The sequence below is a fragment of the Notamacropus eugenii genome, chromosome 6 (genome assembly GCF_028372415.1).
Source record: "Notamacropus eugenii isolate mMacEug1 chromosome 6, mMacEug1.pri_v2, whole genome shotgun sequence".
NCBI classification, from domain to species: domain Eukaryota; kingdom Metazoa; phylum Chordata; class Mammalia; order Diprotodontia; family Macropodidae; genus Notamacropus; species Notamacropus eugenii.
This window is the reverse complement of record NC_092877.1, coordinates 3,538,901-3,556,632: the sequence shown is the minus strand read 5'-3', so window position 1 is coordinate 3,556,632 and position 17,732 is coordinate 3,538,901. Positions and strand designations below refer to the sequence as shown.

The window sequence follows — 17,732 nt, the reverse complement described above, 5'->3', positions numbered from 1 at the left end:
GTTTTCAGAAGCTGCCTCTGACAGTACTTGTGTGAGCCTAAGCAAATTACTTAACCTTTATGGGCCTCTCAGGCAACTTCTTGGGATCCCTCTAGGTCACAGACCAACTGCCATGTGGGTAGGTAGAAAGCATTTCCACATTAAGTGTGCCTGGCACACCGTAGGTGCTTAATAAATGCTCACTCCTTTCCTATACTGAGATCCTTCTTGTATCAGTCATATTTGATATTCTAATTAATGTGTCACCTCTCCCCTATAGTGTATACTTCTCAAAGTCAGGGACAAGTTTTATCCACACTGTATTTTTCTCAACATCTAGCAAACTGCTTTGTAAACAGTAGGTTCTTAATTCTTGTTGAATAAATACTTTGGGACAGGTTCACAAACCAACCTCATCAATACATAAGCTATCCACATGTGCCTTGTCATAGGCACATGACAAAGGTTTGGGAAAGGCTTCCTATAAAAGGTGGGATTCTCATTGGGATTCAGGGAAGCCCTCAGACGAAGGGAGAGCATTTCAGGGATGGGAGACAGCCCAGAGCACAATTAGCTTTAGTCAGACCTGGGTAGAAATGATTGCCTTTTTATTTTTCTATAAAGAAGGGAATACAAACAAGTGCAGGGTGGGCTGGCTGGAATCATCTGGGGAGCAGTGGGGATGGGGGAGGGCCGCTTCTTGCCTGGTGCCTGGTATACTGGCCCAAGCTGAGACAGTCTCAGAGAGTCGTATCCTACTGTGGGGGAAGTCGGTCACCCAGTCTCAGGGTTGAGCATGACAGCAGGGGAGGGCGCAAGGCAGCCCCCCGAAAGGGACCAGATAACCCCAGTTACTGCCACCACCCCAGACAGGAATCTGGCTTCCAGAATGCCAACTTTCCCCCGAGGGGAAAGGGAACAAATGTGGGGGGCCAAGTAAAGGACAGAAACATGGCAGCCGGGAAGGCTAGGATAGGGTGAGGGCCAGGATGACAATGAAACTGGACTCCTCTGGGCCACTGTGACAACAAAGCTAGCCTGTGGAATTCAAGGGGGAAACCCCAGAGGACGTGGCTTTGGCAGAGTTCATGGAAGGGGAGCTCTGAGTAGGCTAACGATGCTGAGGTCACAGTAGGCGAGGAAATCCTTGGTGGGTCCAGGACTGCAGCACGTCCAGGCAGATGAGGGAGGCCTGGGCAGTGACTGGAAGAGGAGGAGGAAGGGACCTGTTCGTGCTTCTCCCTCAGGCCCCTTCCAGGCTCACAGAGGGGTGTCAGTCCGTTACACAAAGCCCGGCTTCATGGAGGAACGGCGGCAATTGGGACAGCTCCGGGTCCCATTGTTCTGTAAGCACCTTATGGGGCAAAGAGGATTGCTCATGAACCAGCTGCCCCGATCATGCACTGTCACCCTGGAACTTCCTCATGACCTTCCCCTGCCACTGCCCCTCTCCAGGGGCTCATCCTCACCCAGCATAAACCTTAATCCTCCCCTAAAGGACACTCTGGGGTCACGTGGTGAGGCCTTCCCCAAACCTTCAGCTGGAACCAATTCTCCCTCTGAAATGCTGTCCTGGCTCTGGCCAGGGACCCTCCCAAATGCTGTTGAGTCTGGAATGATCTGGATTCCTGGAAGGCAGGAACCATTTCGCTACACCTTTTTACCACCACAGCACCCTACACAGAACAGGAAGAGCAGTGAGGGAAGAGGGCAAGGTGGAAGTTAGGGCCCTACAAATGGTCACCTCCTGAAAGTGCAGAAACGTAGCAAGAAGCAAGCTTGGCAAAGGCGAGGCACCTGCATTCAGGCACTGCCCAATCTGGCTGTGGGTGCAGCCAGCTGCCCAGCCCCCTGGTAATGTCTCCGCAGAACTGTCCCGAGCTATCCAGTACCAGCGGCACCATGCTCCCTGTCAGTCCTAGCCACCAGGAGCAGACACTCCACAAGCAGCACTTGGGCAATCTCCTCCAGCCTTTTACCTTAGGTGGAAGAAGTGGGAGCAGGGCAGGGCCTGCAGCCGGTTGTTCCTCTCCCCAATGGACTCCCCACAGAGCCCACAGTATAGCTCGGTCTCCTCTACACACTCATGGAAGCGCACGACGTGAGCCCGCAGCTCCCGTTGCTGACCCCTGCTGCGATAGATGCCCTCGCTCAGGCAGTGGAGCTTCAGCTGACTTAGCTGGTGCACAGAGAGGAGACAGGTACATGGGGGTGGCAGAGGAAAGGATACCAGACTATATGGAGCCATTCAGGGGCATCCCTCAACCTTGGCAGTGCCCCCATGCCTTTTAGCAGTTGTCCAGCGACCCTGAACAACGGGTAGCAGCTAGGTCTCACAGGGGAAGGGATTCAGATGGGTCTGCTGCTTAGTGGGTGGTCTGACAGTGGGGGAGACCCTCTGTCTCACTGCCCCTAAGCCCACCCCCTCTTCATGCTCCCCTCGTCTTAAAGTGTTGGGGGTGCTGAGCCAGGCTAAGGTTGTTCCATGCTCCCCATTCTAACTTGGCTCTGGTGTTGATTCTGAAGGAGCTGGGAAGAATTGTAGAGCAGAGGGAAGGGTCAGTCTTACCTTATTCCCCAGTCCTTCAGCCAGATCCTGGGCCTTTTCAATGACTTCTAAAGCCTGAGCAGAGGCTCAAAGAAAAAGATGGGAGACAGCCAAAGGACAAAGAGCTTCAACGTGGGAAGGGATTTCTTCGGCCACCTGCCCAAGAATCCCTCCTCATTCCCACCCCGCAGGTAATCACGGGGCCCTCCCTCAGAAGGCCAGGAGCAATGGGGAGCCCAGAACGTAGCCTGGATATTCTGCCTTTGGTAGCACCAACGGGTCACTGAGGAGGACTCAGTCACCAGGCCTGCTGGTTCACCAGTTCCTGAGGAGATGACTTATTTGGGCCAGAAGACCCAGAGTCCCCAAAGTTATCTATTAATTCCTTATCTTGGGTCTCTCCTCCTTACGGGCTATTCTTCCTTTTCAAACCAAAAGGTAATTTTCTTTGGCAGAGAAAACGAAATAGGAACTGAGCAGCTCTCTCTTTTCAGCAGCAACTTCTCTGAGGTGGCTTTTTCTTGGTCATTTCCCCTGACCGTTCTATAACATCCTTCTTAATCACGAGAACCCTCCGAGTCTGTTTTGGACCAGGGTTTCTTTCTTCTCTATATATTCTTTCTCTTAGTGATCCCATCAATTTTCCTGCGTTCCCATATCGCCTATCTACGGATGATTCTCCAACGTGTATCTGTCTCCTTCCCTCTCCTTCTCTCTACCTGTCTATCGGTAGACCCCATCTCCTTGTGTTCCAGCTCCATATCTGCCTGTGAGGTATGTGCACAGCGCCACTCTCGCATCAGAGCCAACTCCTCGCTCCTCCTAGAGGACGGCAGACCTTATAGAAAGGGCGCTGCTTTGGCCATCAGAGGACGCGAGTTTGGACAATGGCTCTTCTTTCTCCCATCCCACAAAACCTTATATTTCTTTTGTTTGTGGAATATTTTGTATGCCTTCAGTGCCACATAAACTCCATGTGGGCAGAAATAGGGCACTTGCTTTTATTTCACCTTTTTTCATTCTTAGGGTCCAGCAAAAATATCTTGCATATATGCCCTTAAAAACGTTGGAAATACTGAAAGGAAAAGAAGGCCTGTATGTCTCCCCTTACTGCCTTTCTGTGTACAGTGAGGCTAGGCCACAGGAGAGCCAATCCCTGGTCAGGTGCTGTTAAGAAGAGGAGAGAGAGGTGTCTGGGGGGAGGTATGAGAACAAGGGACAACCCTCACCTTCTCTGGCTCCTTCTTTGTCACCCAGCATTTGGCCAAGCCCAACAGTACGTACACCTGCCCCAGGCGGTTCCCGATCTCCGTCATGATGCTCATGGCAGAGTCATACCTAGGTAAGGCTGTCTGTGGGATGGGGGGGTAGGAGGGAGCAGGGAGATAATTGGGGTCAGGTCTCCTCCTTCCCCATCAGCAAATCCCAGGACCCGTTTTTCTTCTCACTGATTCCAGCCAACTCCCCTCCCCACTGAGGGCCCTTCTGGACTCCACGATCTCACCTCTAAGTCTCTTCGGCTTCGATGGATATCAGCAAAGCAGAGGAGACAGAGAGCCTGGAGAGGCCGGTCCCCGTGCTGGAGGGCGATCTTCATGGACTCCTAGGAGACAGAATCCTTCAGTCCTAGCATCCTTCCTCATCCCCAACCCAAGAAGGACAAGGCAGGGGAAAGCCCATGGAACAGCTTCCCTTCTCTGGCCGCAGCCTCACCTCGCAGCATTCCATGGAGTCACCCAGGTGCCCCAGCTTCCGATAGGCCACCGCCATGTGGTACTGACTCATGGCACGGTACTTGAGGCTCCATCCTTTGCCATAATCATTCACCAGCTCAGCAGCTTTGCAGGGGAAGAACAGAGCTTTCTCGTAGTCCTGCAGCCGGAGGGGGCAGGCACAGGGAATCAACAGGGGGAGGCCTGGCTTAGCTCAAGTTTCAGGGGTAGGGTGGGAGGAGGACCCTTACAGTGGCCAGTCAGAGCCAAGTAGGCCGAACACTACCCTTTCCAGCTGACATCGGGGCCATCTCTAGGAAGGTGCAGGGTCCAGGGTCTATCACATTTTTCACGCCCCTCCCTACCACAGGTTTTAGAAGGAAAACCAGATTAAAATGAACATAAGGGCAGCCTTGAAGGAAGGAGGGATTCTTTAGAAGGGTAACATGCATCCTAAGGTATGTAGATGCCAAGTCGTCGACTCAAGCTGGTGATGACAGGCATCCATCTCTGTTTAGCACCAGCGAGGCCAGGGGGGGAAGCTCCATTTGCCCCTTACCAGGTGAGTAGACTTCTCTGAGAGGCAGCCCCAGCCTCTAAACTAGAAGCATGCTGCCCTAAGAATGGCTTGGCTTGCCTTGCCCACTTCAGGGAAGTGCCCATTTACTCTGCCACCCCAATCCTTGTGCCCGCCTGTCTTGGCCTGGCCAGAACACCACGAACCTTGACCTGGGAGTAGAAGTTGCCCAGGCTGCAGCAGACCCGGCATTCCAGCATCTTATCATCATTGTTGTGCGCGTAGCGAAGGGCCTTCTCAAAACAATCCAGGGCCTTCTGGAAGAGGCTGAGGCCCAGAAAGGCATTGCCCATGCTCAGGCTGACCTGCCCGTTGAGCTGGTGGCCCACGCGGGTACCCTGCATGTTGAGGCAGGTCTTACAGTAGGAGATGGTCTTCTGGAACTCACACAGCTTTTCGTTGCTTCGGGCTAGGTTCAAGTAACTCTCCATGAGGCAGTCAGCATCTTCCAATTCTCGGGCTGTGTCAATCTGCACCACAGCAAACTGCCCCCCAGACCCTGCCCTCAGCTAGACCCTGGAGACTCCACCTCTGAGTAGCTTGGGGCCCAGCATCACCTGGGGGAGGGAGGGTGGAGGTGGAATAGAGCCTAGGGGGAGCAGGGACCCACGAGGGCAGAGCCAGACAAGTCTGAGTAAGGTGGGTGGAGATCTGGTTTAAAGTCTAGGAAGGGGCGGACTGAAACAGGTACCTCCTCTGAGGGGGAGAAAGAAGAGGAAAACTTGTTCTTGCTATGGGCTCCCTGAAACATTATTATCTTTCTCAATTTCGGCAGGGAAGCAGCTCTTCTCCCATAGGCCAGCCACTCTGAGGCCTGGCCTGGAGGAACACAGCCCAAGGGCCCAAGGTTGGCACTGACGACTGCTGTGAACATCGGGCATTTTGTGTAGCACAGTGGTGGGGGAGGGGTGCCAAACCTGCCTTACCTTAAGCATATCCTTATAACGGCCCATTTCTGAGTGCGCAGTGACCAAGCAGCCCAGCACTCGGAACCTGCCCACAAGGTCCGTGCTCTTCTCCAGCATCCTCATCCACACCTGCAGAGCCTTCTCCGTCTGGTTGGACTGGTAGAGCTGAAGGCCCTTTTCAATCTGTTGTTTAGACTGGTCCTGCCCCATCTCCAGCTCTGCCCCACCCCCAATCCCACCCCTAAGTGATCAGAAAGAGTTAGTCCCTCAGTGAAGAGTGCAGCCCCCTAGCCCAAAGCTCAGCGCCATAGATAATCTCAACCCCCAAGTCCCCTAGGAACACATCTCCCGTAAGATGGAAGTCAGCTTCCCCCGCAGCTGAAGGAACAAAGGACTGCAGAGGCAGCGGAGGGAACCTTCGTGAGGTATGGAGCTCCTCCAGCCCCCACCCAGCCTGCAGCTGTCCCTGCCAGTCCAGGCCACATGGCTGGCCAAGAATGTCAGTTCCAAGGTCAGATATCCCCCCTCCCCCCACACACCCGTTGTCACTGAAGCAGCTTCCTCCAAGGCCTTGGTCAGTGCTCAACGCTGACATCCAAGCAGACCCTGCTGACATGAGAGGCCTTTCCACAGGATCCCTGACCCCTTCTTTGGAGGACTCCTTCCCTCCACTTCCCCTCACCTTGGTTCAGAGGCAGAAGGAAAAACAGAGCAGGGAGAGGACAGTGTCTAGTGGAACCTTAGAGATGGGAAGACAGGGCAGCTGGGAAGCTTCACTGAGTCACAAGAATGGGGAGAGGGACCAAGGAAGGATAGCAGGGCTGAGTCAAGGAAGTCCAATTTAGGTGGGTGACGTAGGAGGTCTTGGCTGTGCAGCTAGCTGAGGGGCACAGTGGAAAACTGGACTTGGAAATCACGAGGGCTGGGGCTGAATAATGCTTCTGCCCCTTGCTGGCTGGACAACTTTGGCACTCACTTCACCAGCACCCGTCTCAGTTTCCTCATCTATCAAATAAGGGGGGAGTGAACTAGATGGTTGCAATGGCTCCTTCTACTTCAAATATCCCCTGATTCTAAAAACAGATTAAATCAAAGTTTTCTAAAACCCACTTGAGAAAAGGGAGAGGACCTGTATGTACAAAAATACTTATAAAGCTCCCTGTACCGAGGAGTCACATTTTGCAGCAAAAGACCCTACAGACATGTGAGCCACAGGGGAGGTTCCTAGGAAGGAGGATCAGTGGACACAGATCATGGGATAAGTGTTGGAGCTGGGAGGGGGGAAGGGGGCGCTGCAGAAGTCACCGAGCCTAACCCCCTCATTAGAAATAAGAGGGCAGGAGAGAGAGAAGGAGGAGGGAGAGAAAAGGAGAGAGGGAGAGTGGGAGGGAAGGAAGAAGGAGGGAGAGAGGAGAGGGGGAGGAAAGAGTGGGGGAAGGAGAGAGAAAGAGAAATATGGAGGGCAGAGGCATCCAACCTTGTATTTTACGTTTAATCACCACCTACTTTGTCTGTTCAGTGTTTGGTTTTCTTTTAATGAAAAATCAATCTGAAAAGATTCCAGGCTCAGAGGTAATAATAAGAGCATTTATGAAGTGATGGAAGATTGGCAAAGCACTTTCCACACGGTAACTTACTTGATCCTCACAACCCTGGAAGGTGCTAAACCCACTTTACAGATGGAAAAACTGAGGCTGACAGGGGTTAAGTGACTTACCCGGTGTCCAAGGTAAGAATCAAGATGGATCTTCCTGACTCCAGGTCTGGTGCCCAACATCCAACTGCCTAATGATCGTCATCGGAAAGAAGGACTTGCGGCTTCATCTGTAAACGTAACGGTGCTCTCCCATTTAAAAGATGTATGCACAGGTTGTCTAGCTGGCCCGTTGGGTGGCAGCACTGCCCACACAGCCTGCCCTGCCCCCCCCCCCCGCCCCCCTGAACATTGCTGAGAGCCTCACCTAAGGGTTAAGTTTTTAGGGACAACAGGTGTTACACCGATCACCACAGGGCTGGCCTATGACAAACCGGGGGGCCAGAAATGTGTCCAGCATAGGGGGCTCTGGATGGGCACTAAGCGAATATCCTTAAATAAGGTGAGATGCTGGGAAGAAATAGAGAAAAAAGGGACTCACTCATCAATTTCTAGCAACCCAGAATGAGGGCTTTACAGAGGTCTCCTTTACACAAAGGTGAGACAGTTCATGAAATTCTTTCATCCAGGAGCACCATGGTAAACAAAGGCTGATAATAGCCAGTCCCAAGAAAGGTTGGGATTAGAACATCCTGGCCTTTGTACTGGCAGCACCAAGGGGTGCCTGCCATGTAGGCATTCAACAAACACTTGCTGAACCGACAAGTAATACACATTTGTGGGCTTTTAGAATTGGAAATTCATTACTTCACCATGTCATAAACCATTTCTCTCTGCACCTACTGCAGTAGACAGACCACCGGTCTGGAATTAGGAGACCCAAGTTCAAATCTAGCCTCTGCCACTTATCAGCTACAGTTTTGGGCAAGAGGCTTACCCTGTTTGTCTCAGTTTCCCCATCTGTAAAATGGGAACAGCACCTCCTTCCCACGGTTGTTGTGAGGATCAAATGAGAGAATGTAAGATGTTTAGCAGTGTGTCTAGCGCAGCAGAAGCCATACAAAGGCTAGCCAGCTATTGCGTACTACAGGGGCCAAGGGAGGAATGAAGAGTGATCCCATTTCTGAGGCTCCTAAATGGTTTGGGACATTCTGTAGGACGCTGTCCCTCACAAGATTATGGCGCTTCATGATGAAGTGTCAGATAGCTGTGTGGTTGTGCTCCAGCCAAGGGCCTACTGGCTCTTTAAACTGAAAGTAAGAATTTGCCATCAGCTGTAGAGAATCCAGCTTCTGAGCATGACTAAGTGACTTCTGGGGCAGCTGTGTGGTGCAGCCCTGGGGCTGGAGTCAGGAAAAGCAGAGTTCAAATTCTGCCTTAGACACTCACTAGCTGCGATTCTGGGCAAGTCCCTTTGCCTGTCTGCCTCAGTTTCCTCATCTGCCAAATGTGCTGGAGAAGGAAATGGCAAGCAACTCCAGTATCTTTGCCAGGAAAGCCTGCAATGGGTCATGAAGAGTTGGACACGACTAAAAAGTGAACAGCCCACTGGGGAAATCAGGCAGTTGTGGCTGAATATACAAGGACTCCCCTTCTTTCTTGCCTGATCATAGCTATCCAAATAACACAGCAAGCAATGCCTGAAAGGAAGAGTCTCACGGTAAGATCAGTACCACACTTTAACACGACAGAAAAATAAAAGGGTGGGATGTTTTTGACCGATGATGAGGTGATCTGAGAAGCTTTCTTTCCCCATTTATTTGCTCTCTAGTTGAGAACAGCTCTTGACTTTCACCAGAGGCTATTCCGAACCCGCCAGACCCTCAGGTCATCATCAACCTGTAAGTTAGCACTCTGATAACAGGAAAGCCATCAGGAAGAAAATGCTTGTCAATCTCTTGGGGAATGAAATGGCTCTACCAGTTTAAAGCTGCGCAGGCAGCAGAGCTTCCTCCAAAGGAAAACCAGGAAGCAAGAAAATTATTTGGGAGGTTGCTAAAGAGCTAGAATGTGGACGAGAAATGCAGCTGGGTGGGCTTAAAAGAAGTTGGGGGTAAAGGGGAGAATCCTGGAGACTATTGGTGCATTCAGAACACAGAGATCTAGGGGAGGCCAGGGCAACTGATGTGGATAGAGTGGGACTGAGGAACAGCTGGCTAGGCAGGTACAGGTAGACTGAGAGGGTAGAAGTGGGAATGCTCCGAGGGTCTTCTCACTCCCAACCCCAGTCCTTTCCTGATAGGGTAGGTCCTCCCAGAATCTCCATTTTAGGGGACTCTTGAAGCTCTTCCATCTCCACAGTCCCGCATTCCCCTGCTGGCCCCACCTCTTTCCACCACTGGGAGGGGGAAGGGAGAAGGTATTTGTCCCCAGCTCCCTTTTTGAGTTCCATGGGGTTGTCTGGCCCCTTGACTACAGTGATGACTCCTTCACGGTTTCTTTAAGCAAGACTTTTTCACTGTGCCCAAAATTTCTCAAAGAATTCTCAATGTAAAGGGAATGACTACGAAGTGAACCTATGCAATATGTCAAGCCCCTGTTTTAGCTGGGGTGGGTGTCCAGTGACTGAGATGGCCACAGCCTACAAGTTCTGGGACCATGGGCAGTGACAACCTCTCAACCTCTTTCCTCATGAGTAAAACAAAGAATACAGGCAGAATGGTGGAAAAGGGCTCTTGTCAGGCTCAACTGGGAACATGTGTAAAATGATTTGTAAAGTTAAAGCACTATTTGTCAGTGTCTCAGCTCTAAATCCGATGGCACTAGGTACTAATGAAAATACACACTTCATAGGACCTTATAAAGATGATTGCCACCTAAAATTTTGGGCAAGGAGAATTTAAGTTTTGTCCATTTAGTGTTCAACAAGGAAACCTGAAGTCTAAGAACTGCTGGCAGCTGGCTGAACAGTATACAACAAATCGCAAAGCCTCGTTTCTGGGAGAATTTTCAGGATGAATCAAAGAAAAAGCCAAGCTCAAGAGGAAAATATGCAGGGAGCTCTGGCTTGCATCTCCCATGTCCCGTATCCTCTAAGACCATGAGTACCAGGATTCACTGTGTTAGGGTTAGATCAAGGGCTTCCTTAGTGTGTCTGCTTACCTACACAGTAGAATCTGAATGACTTCATTATATATTCCTAGATCACCTTCTGGTGCCATTTTCTTCCCCCTCCCTATCTTTTGTTGAGTCTAGGTCTCCTGTCTTGCCCACGTAGAAAGTGCAGAGACCAGTGAAGGGCCCAAACCCAACAGCTTTGACCTCTTTTTGTTTCCAATCGAGGCTTGTCTGCCCCTCCTGAGGCAGCTTGGTGGTCCCCTGCTCAGGGGGCACACACCATTCTGGTATCAGACTTTGTGCAGTCACTACTGCAACTTAGTATTTCCAAGCTCCAGTGATCTCTCAGCCTCAGCCTCCCCAGCTGTAAGAATCATGGCTGTGCCCTCCACCCCCTGAAAAACTTCTCACATACTTTCTTTCATGTGAGCCACAGCAGCCTGATAAGGCAGGCCAAGAACGGACCCCTAGGGAGAGGTAGTGAAGCAGACCTAGAAGTTGGGTCTTCAAACTCCTGCCTTTTGTACTGGGTTGGCAGCACTCTGATGAATGAGGAAACGGCATGGGCTTGATCTGGTCCTCAGCCAGGCTGGCCCCCACACAACAGGCACCATCGATCTAAATTGGGGTCCTGATCCTACGCCACGTCAGAGTGAATCAAATCTGAACACTCTCCAGAAATGTCCCGTATGGTCTAACTCCCAATTCCATGCCCTCCACTGAAATCTGAGCCAGGCCTCACTGTGCTTTGCTCTTCATCTCCCATCATACTGCCTTCCCCAAGTACATATCATACCCTTCTCCAGAGAACAGTGGTTCTTCCAAGGACAGGGTTCTTTCTCTTCTGGCTTTGTATTCTGCCAGCACCTAGCACTAGACCCGTTCCACAAAAAGGGCTTGGTAAATACGTTCCTTGGCTGAAAGGGCGTCTACTTCTGAACTTTTTAAAACAGTGGCACTGGCTGAAAGGCATCCAGAGCGGATCTGGTCTCTGTGATCATGGGCAGGGTCCACACCTCTAGGCTGGCAGTGGCATTAGGATAAAGGCTACAGGCAGGATTTCACCTTGATGATGGAGATGGGCTTAATCCTACTGGCTAACCTTGGTGTCTACTTTACCACCTCAGGAAGTGTGTTCTACATAATCCCTGATAATGTCACATCTCAGCTGTAGGGGGTGGAATGGGGGGAGGCAGAGAGATCTGTGAGCTTCACTGAGGTCCAGAGGAGTGGAAGGGGGTGCTATCCTGGGAAGAGAACAGGTGAGGAGGCTCTGTGGGCTCTTAGAGGAGCTACAAGTGTGTGGTCTGTGGCAGCCATATCGTGGGGCTCTGGAGCTCCTCAAGCTGCAGGCCACACAGGAAGGCTCCACCTCACATTCCACAGGAGCCAAGGTACCCTCGTCTTCTTGTCACGTTTGTCTTTAGGGACAAGGGCAGAGACAGTAGGGAGAGGAGGGGATTTTCCCAACCCAAAAGCATCAGAAAACAAAGATGACACAGATTCTTCTCAAACAGTTTAATAGCAAATAAACAAAGGAAGGTACCACACTTGGCAGATACAAAATGACTTTTTGTCCGTGTGTCTGTGCAATTAAAACAGGTTTAGGTTCCCCATTGGGACAAAAGGAAAAACACACAAAGGAAGGAAATTTCCTTTTTAACACATACTCTCTTGTTCCAAACTTATAACAATCTTCTCATCTTAAACCCACGACACAAACTGCGCCCAGGCCAGAAAAGCGACCAGGGATCTTCTTGCTGCTTTTTTTGTTTTTTTTTGTTTTTGTTTTTCTTAAACGATTAAAGTAAAATCCATAATTTTCTACAGAGTACAACACAATTTCACACAAAAGAGACGGTTTCTTTTGCAAATCAAAACAGGGAAAAGAAAGGAAAAGCTTGAACAAGGTTAAGGGGAAAGCATCTCTACAACTGAATCACGACTTCGAGTTGATTGAACCCCACTGCGGCTGCAGAACAGACTGTACGTTTGGTCATAGTGGCAATTTTTTTCTCTTCACATTGTGAAATCACTTTACATTGTTTTCTAGTAGAAAAGGCAAAAAACTGTACAAAACCCCTAGTGTTTAAATACAACGTTTGTACCAATAAAAAACTCACACAGGTTTGTCTCCAAAATGGAAAGTTTCTTTTTTTTTTCTTTTTAAATTATTCACAAAAAGCAGCTGGAAATCAGAAAGGCAGCTGCCGTTCCCAGGGTCTCAAATCCATTAAAACCACCACAGAACAACTAAAACGATCAAAGAGAGGAAAAGAAAGGAAAATAACATCCAACGTTTGGCATTTTGGTTTTATCCACAGGTTTCCCCAGAGCTCCTTTTGGAATCAAAAGCAAAACAGATTGGCAAGAGACAGACTCTCCAGATAAAGGCGGGGAGGGGGCAGGGTCTCACTCGGGCCTTCTGCCTCCAAAGGCTCTCTGTGCAGTCAGACTGTGGGACTCACAGCCCAAGGATCAGGGGCTTCTGGCCTTTCCCATGCAAACCCCCTTCCGCCTGGCCATGTCTCCCCTTCATGTTTCCTACAGGGTGGTACTATTCAAGATGCTGACCCATGAACTGAAATACCTCAGGGACTTGCTCCTTCAGGCCTCTCCAGCAGCACTTAGTGCTTCCTTCTAGGACTTTTGGTATCTCTCACCCTAGTCCTGGAGAAGCAGGACACCTCCTCTCCCAAAGCCCCCAGAAGCCTCTGGCATGTCCGGGTGCCATCCTTAAGCTCACTTCTTTCTAGAATTTCCATCTTCCACCAACTGGTCACTCTTCAATCCTTCTCTTTACCCTTCCACTTCCTAATGACCAGGCCTCACTTCTTTGCAATTTAACTTATCAGTGAAGTGGGTTGTCCAATGAATCCCAGGAGAATGGGGCAAGGGGCCCCATGAAGGGCAGGTAGGACAGCTGCTGGCTCTTCCTCCAAGGGAAAAGAGACGTGGAGTGCGGAAAGAGCCAGGGCAGTGCCCCAGGTCTGTAAACAGCAGGGAGACTGGTGTTGTGCTTGTCAGCTAAGAAAAGAGCTGGTACATGGACTGCCAACAGGGTTACAGGCTCTTTCCAACAGAGGGTCAAGAAACTGAACATTTCCTTGGAGGCTAAATGGGGCTCATTATTTCTCAAAAGATCAGGAAGTCACTGAAAGGCACAAACTTCCTAAGGAGGTCTTTGCGTGAGGGGATTTTTCAAAATAACATTGCTGTAAGTGTCCCACCCACAGCCACTTTCTGGGTTCCCATCTCTTCCCCCCTTTCCATATATCCTTCAGTCTCCTGCTATACTCAGCTTTCTCCCTGACCAGGCTGGAGGCCAAACCCGGGGACAGTCCGAGCGCACAGGCAACCAGTCTTCCGGCAGCCGAGGAGAAATCTGCCACATTGAAAAGAAAAATAATCCAGAAAAAAAATCAAGCCCACAACAATCTGAAACAGCTTCTTAGAAACCCTTTACATCAGTCAGTTTTTGCACAAACTATAGAAAACAGAGAGGTGAAGGTGATATATACGAAGGTGTGAAGAAAACAGCAGGAAACATGCAAAACGTGGGTTTTCAGGGCGTTATCTGGGTCGGAAAGGGAAACCAAAGCGTCCCATTTTGCTGAGGAGATTGCAGAAACAAGCATGGGGGTTAATGGAACAGGACAGGGTCAACGTGGATCCAAAGGTTCTCCCAAGATGGAGGTGGAGAACAAAGAAAAGGTGCAGGAAGGCGGAAGGCCGCCTGCCACCAACACAGAAAAGGGAGTTCAAGTGTTTTCTGCAGTTAAGAACACAAGAAAAAAAAAATTCATGCTGTCTCCTCAAGGCCCAGAAAGTAGACCAGCAAGATGTGCTCAGGAGCCTCAGAGGTTTAGTGACGTCTTTTATTTCATTGTTTGCTTCCAAGTTTTGCTTTAAAACTAAGCACACAGAAAAACAAAGCCTAGAAACGGACTGGCTGTGTGTTCACAGAAGTACAAACACCACACGGCATGTGCTAGTAGGGCTGCTCTGAAGACAATTACAAAGAATTGGAATCACAAAATCAAGTGGTTATCTTATGAAGTTCTAGAAAAATAGATTTTTTTATATTCAAATGCAAGTTTAAATATTTCCCCTTCAGCAGTCGTTCTAGCAAAACCAATTTGGCAGCACAAAAAAAATTCAAAGGAAAACAAAGGAAGAAACAAACATAATAAAAAATACACATCAGCATCAAAGGTCAACACAAGGTCAAAGGTGAGAGTTCAAGCATCAGAGAAGCTGAAGAGACAAGGATTTGGACGATGTACTTGACGCCACATCGACATGCTTTAGGCACAACGATGAACAAACGGCAGGAATCTAGAAAAAAACAAACCAGAAAGAGGGAGACCCACTGAGTTACACAGAGCAATACGTCCAAACGGAGAGAGAGAGAACAGGGACACTCAATGTGTGTACAGCCCTGAAACAAGGAGGCCTTCTGGGGGAGGCCAGTGACAGGGAACTTTGCACATGCTAACGATGGACACAGGGGAAAGTCAAAGTACACGAGGACACCAAGGAGACATCAGACGGCCAGGGCAAAACGGAAACCAAGGCCTGGATTTCCTTTGACATTTCTTGGCAGACTCTACCCTACCCAATGCACCGCCCCCTCCCCCCACAACGTCAGCCGAGCCCCAGAAAAGCAGGAGGTGTCTGTCCTGGCAAGGAGTGCCCTGACAGCTGGACGCTGGGAATGCTCACGAGCCCTCTTCCCGAAGTGCTCCATTTGGGAAATCCAAGCTCTCAGCTTCCCTTCGGGCCTGGCCCAGTCTTAGGGAGGGTGGAGGTCTGGCTGCTTCCAAGACAAACTGATTTCATGATCTAACAGCAGACGACACAATGGGAGTGAAAGGACCACTTAAGACTTGACTGCAAGTTCTCGCTCTGCCCTGGGCCAAGACCTTCTGCCAACACAGAGCAGCTTTTCTGTAAAACCCCTATCTGGCCTGAGGAGAGAGCTGTGCTCCAAGCTGGTTAACAGCAGCACTGCTTCACCTAACTGGGGGACAAAGGAAGGTCAAGGGGACAGCTCAGAGAGCTGTGGACCTCAGCCTCCACACACCCTGGCCTTTCCTCTGTGAGGGAGTAGAGCCCCTCGACATAGGCTCGAGACTGGTCACAGTTCCCACAACTGAAAGGGGGATCCCACCTTTGGGGTGTCAGATCGTGACAGGCTGGCCCCATGAGGCCGGATGCCGGTGAAACACTAGGGGAGAAGGGCAAATGAGCCCTTGTGGCAAGAATGCTTTGCAGGGTGGTGGCAAAGGAGAGAAGCAGAGAGGGAGGTCATGATGAGCGCAGTGCTCTGTGGAGCACAGGTTTCTCCTCTACCAAGTCGTAGCATCAATTCTCTCCCCCCTCAGGCAGGCTAGGCAGGCTGCAAATGGGCCACTGAAAGTCAGTAGTTCAATAATACACAGCGTCCTGTGTGTGTAAAACAATCACATTCTGGATTCTACAAAATCCTGGCCTTTTCCAGAGATATAATTTAGTTAATAAATATTCTCCACCCCGGAGCTGTATAAAATTCTATAAAAATAGAAATGACATTCTCAGTTCCAGCAGGTAGGGATTCAGAACAGTGCCTCCCAACCTCAAGTTTTTTCTCTTTTTATTATTTTTTTCTTTATTAAAAAAAAAATCCCACCATGAACCTGGAAGCCTTTGGAACAGTTTTCTCCTCTGAAAACCAGGACACATTTCTCCCAGTGCACAGAATTCAAGTTTACATGGTTCAGCCTAAGAGGTGTACATTACGTGCTCCCCTAGAGGACACAGACCCACACCATCACTTGGAGAAGGTAGCAGGTATTCACCAGTGATGGCACAGATCTACCCACTATGTGGAAAACAGCAAGACTGACTTCTCACCAGCCATTCCTATAGCCAGTATGGAACAGAGAAGGCCCCCATCTGACTTCCTAAAGATAATGGATGCTATGGTTCAAGGCTAATACTTCTGAAGATCAACAATCCAGGGTCCCAGTCCCAAGAGCAGGCCAACATTCACCCAAGTAGTAACACAAGTGCCCCCGCAAGGCATGCACTCTGAAGAGCATTTCCTTTCTCAGGCTCAGCTAACCATCAAATCTTGGGGAGAAGAGGAAGAGCCTGGGGCTGCTCATGGTTAGAGGCCCAGGGAGCGAATGAGATGGGGTGAGAGGCAACTCAGATCCTAACTTGAACAGGGTCAGTCAGCACAATGGACATGAAATGGACAAGATAAAAGCTGAGGTAAATGAAATGAATACTATGTGAAGTGTGTAAACGTTCTGCCACCAAAGGAGGTGGGGAGTTGGTTTAAGCAAGAACCACAACGGCTCCTCAGAAACATCCAAGACCTGGGTCTGGCTGCCACCAACGTCCATGGAAACATTATGGAAAAGCTGACCCTGTGTGAATGCAGATTTCTCTTTCTTCTTAAATACTAAGTACTGGCCCTGGTCAGAAGCAGGACATTAGGCTGCAGGGACCAGCTGTCTGCTCTGGTGCACTGGAAAGGGGACACCCAACTATGAGGGCCAAGGATTTACTCTGGCCAGGTTAGAAAAGCTGGTTCTGGCCAGCTGCCCTTTCAGCTAGAAATTGACCTCAGTGAACAGTTAGGATAAGCCAAAAGAAGATTCTCTTTTTTTGAAAATTCGGTGGACAGAATTATGAAAGTACCAGGTAACCGGCCCACTTTAAAGTGGCCCCTTCCTTACTGAAGCTTGTGTAAAACTGGCTATGGACACTTTATTGTGCTAAAAAGGAGGGACCACAGAATGGCTGTTTGTTAAGTCTACTCCTATCCAGCAAGGGCACAAGGCATCCTGATCTACTTCAATACATCCAGCTGCTAGGAAAGCTGCTAACTGATAACGGCTGCTTCTCCTGTGCATACTTCTGACTGATTTAGCGGGTGCTTTATTCCCAGAATCTTGCTAGCTCCTTTTTCAAAGAGGGGCAAAAAACCAAGGACAGGTATCCTAAATATAGATGGCGAGAATCTCTGAGGTTGTTTTTGTCTCGTTTTGCTCTAAGCAGCTGAAAGCAATCATCCTGCAGACAGCCCCAGAGGAGGCGCTCTGTGAACCTTGCTCCAAAAGGCTATTTGGGGTCAGTTCGGTCAGCCCTCCCTCTCCATACTCGTCTCTAGGGCAATCTGTTCTCGCTCTCTGGAGCTCCTTCCCATCCTCCCTCCCACCCCAAGGCGGTCTGGTGTTGGTCCTTCTCAACACACACTGTTTACAAACACAGCAAACTTTAAATTAAGAAAAAAAATCTCCGCGATATGGCACCTAAACTCCAAAGTAAAACACTGGAAACCAAACAAAGCACAAACTCGTCCTCC

At 49.8% G+C, this 17,732-nt stretch overlaps 2 protein-coding genes across 17 annotated transcripts in view; both read right to left on the bottom strand.

The window, feature by feature from the left end:
• Nucleotides 1-570: 570 nt before the first annotated feature.
• RAPSN (receptor associated protein of the synapse) lies at nt 571-7,466 on the bottom strand. 2 transcript variants are annotated; one of them, XM_072617588.1, is made up of 9 exons: nt 7,442-7,459; nt 5,743-5,942; nt 4,963-5,301; nt 4,241-4,399; nt 4,032-4,130; nt 3,757-3,879; nt 2,549-2,602; nt 1,959-2,158; nt 571-1,333 (listed from the first exon to the last, which is right to left on the bottom strand). In XM_072617588.1, the coding sequence occupies exons 2-9, from the start codon at nt 5,932-5,934 to the stop codon at nt 1,261-1,263; spliced, it is 1,239 nt and encodes a 412-aa protein (XP_072473689.1). In that variant the 5' UTR covers nt 5,935-5,942; nt 7,442-7,459; the 3' UTR covers nt 571-1,260. The 2 variants fall into 2 exon arrangements, with proteins under 2 accessions (XP_072473689.1, XP_072473690.1); XM_072617589.1 differs by lacking the exons at nt 571-1,333; nt 1,959-2,158; nt 2,549-2,602 and adding an exon at nt 3,151-3,349 and having other exon boundaries at nt 7,442-7,466.
• Nucleotides 7,461-17,732, bottom strand: part of CELF1 (CUGBP Elav-like family member 1) — a 114,177-nt gene continuing 103,905 nt past the window's right edge. For 13 of the 15 annotated variants that reach the window (XM_072617579.1, XM_072617580.1, XM_072617583.1 and 10 more), the window contains one exon: nt 14,240-14,713. The gene's annotated coding sequence lies outside the window, so the exon portion shown is untranslated. Of the gene's footprint in view, nt 7,549-7,692; nt 7,829-14,239; nt 14,714-17,732 lie in introns of those variants that run through there. The other 2 variants (XM_072617570.1, XM_072617569.1) reach the window with 2 other exon arrangements.

Bases quoted from the DNA above. Each gene is read 5' to 3' on its own strand.
- RAPSN (XM_072617588.1), bottom strand. From the start codon at position 5,934: ATGGGGCAGGACCAGTCTAAACAACAGATTGAAAAGGGCCTTCAGCTC. The intron at 3,880-4,031 runs GTGAGATCGTGG...CCCATCCCACAG, and splicing joins GAAGCCGAAGAGACTTAGAG to ACAGCCTTACCTAGGTATGA. The intron at 1,334-1,958 runs GTAAAAGGCTGG...TTGCCCCATAAG, and splicing joins TCCCACTTCTTCCACCTAAG to GTGCTTACAGAACAATGGGA.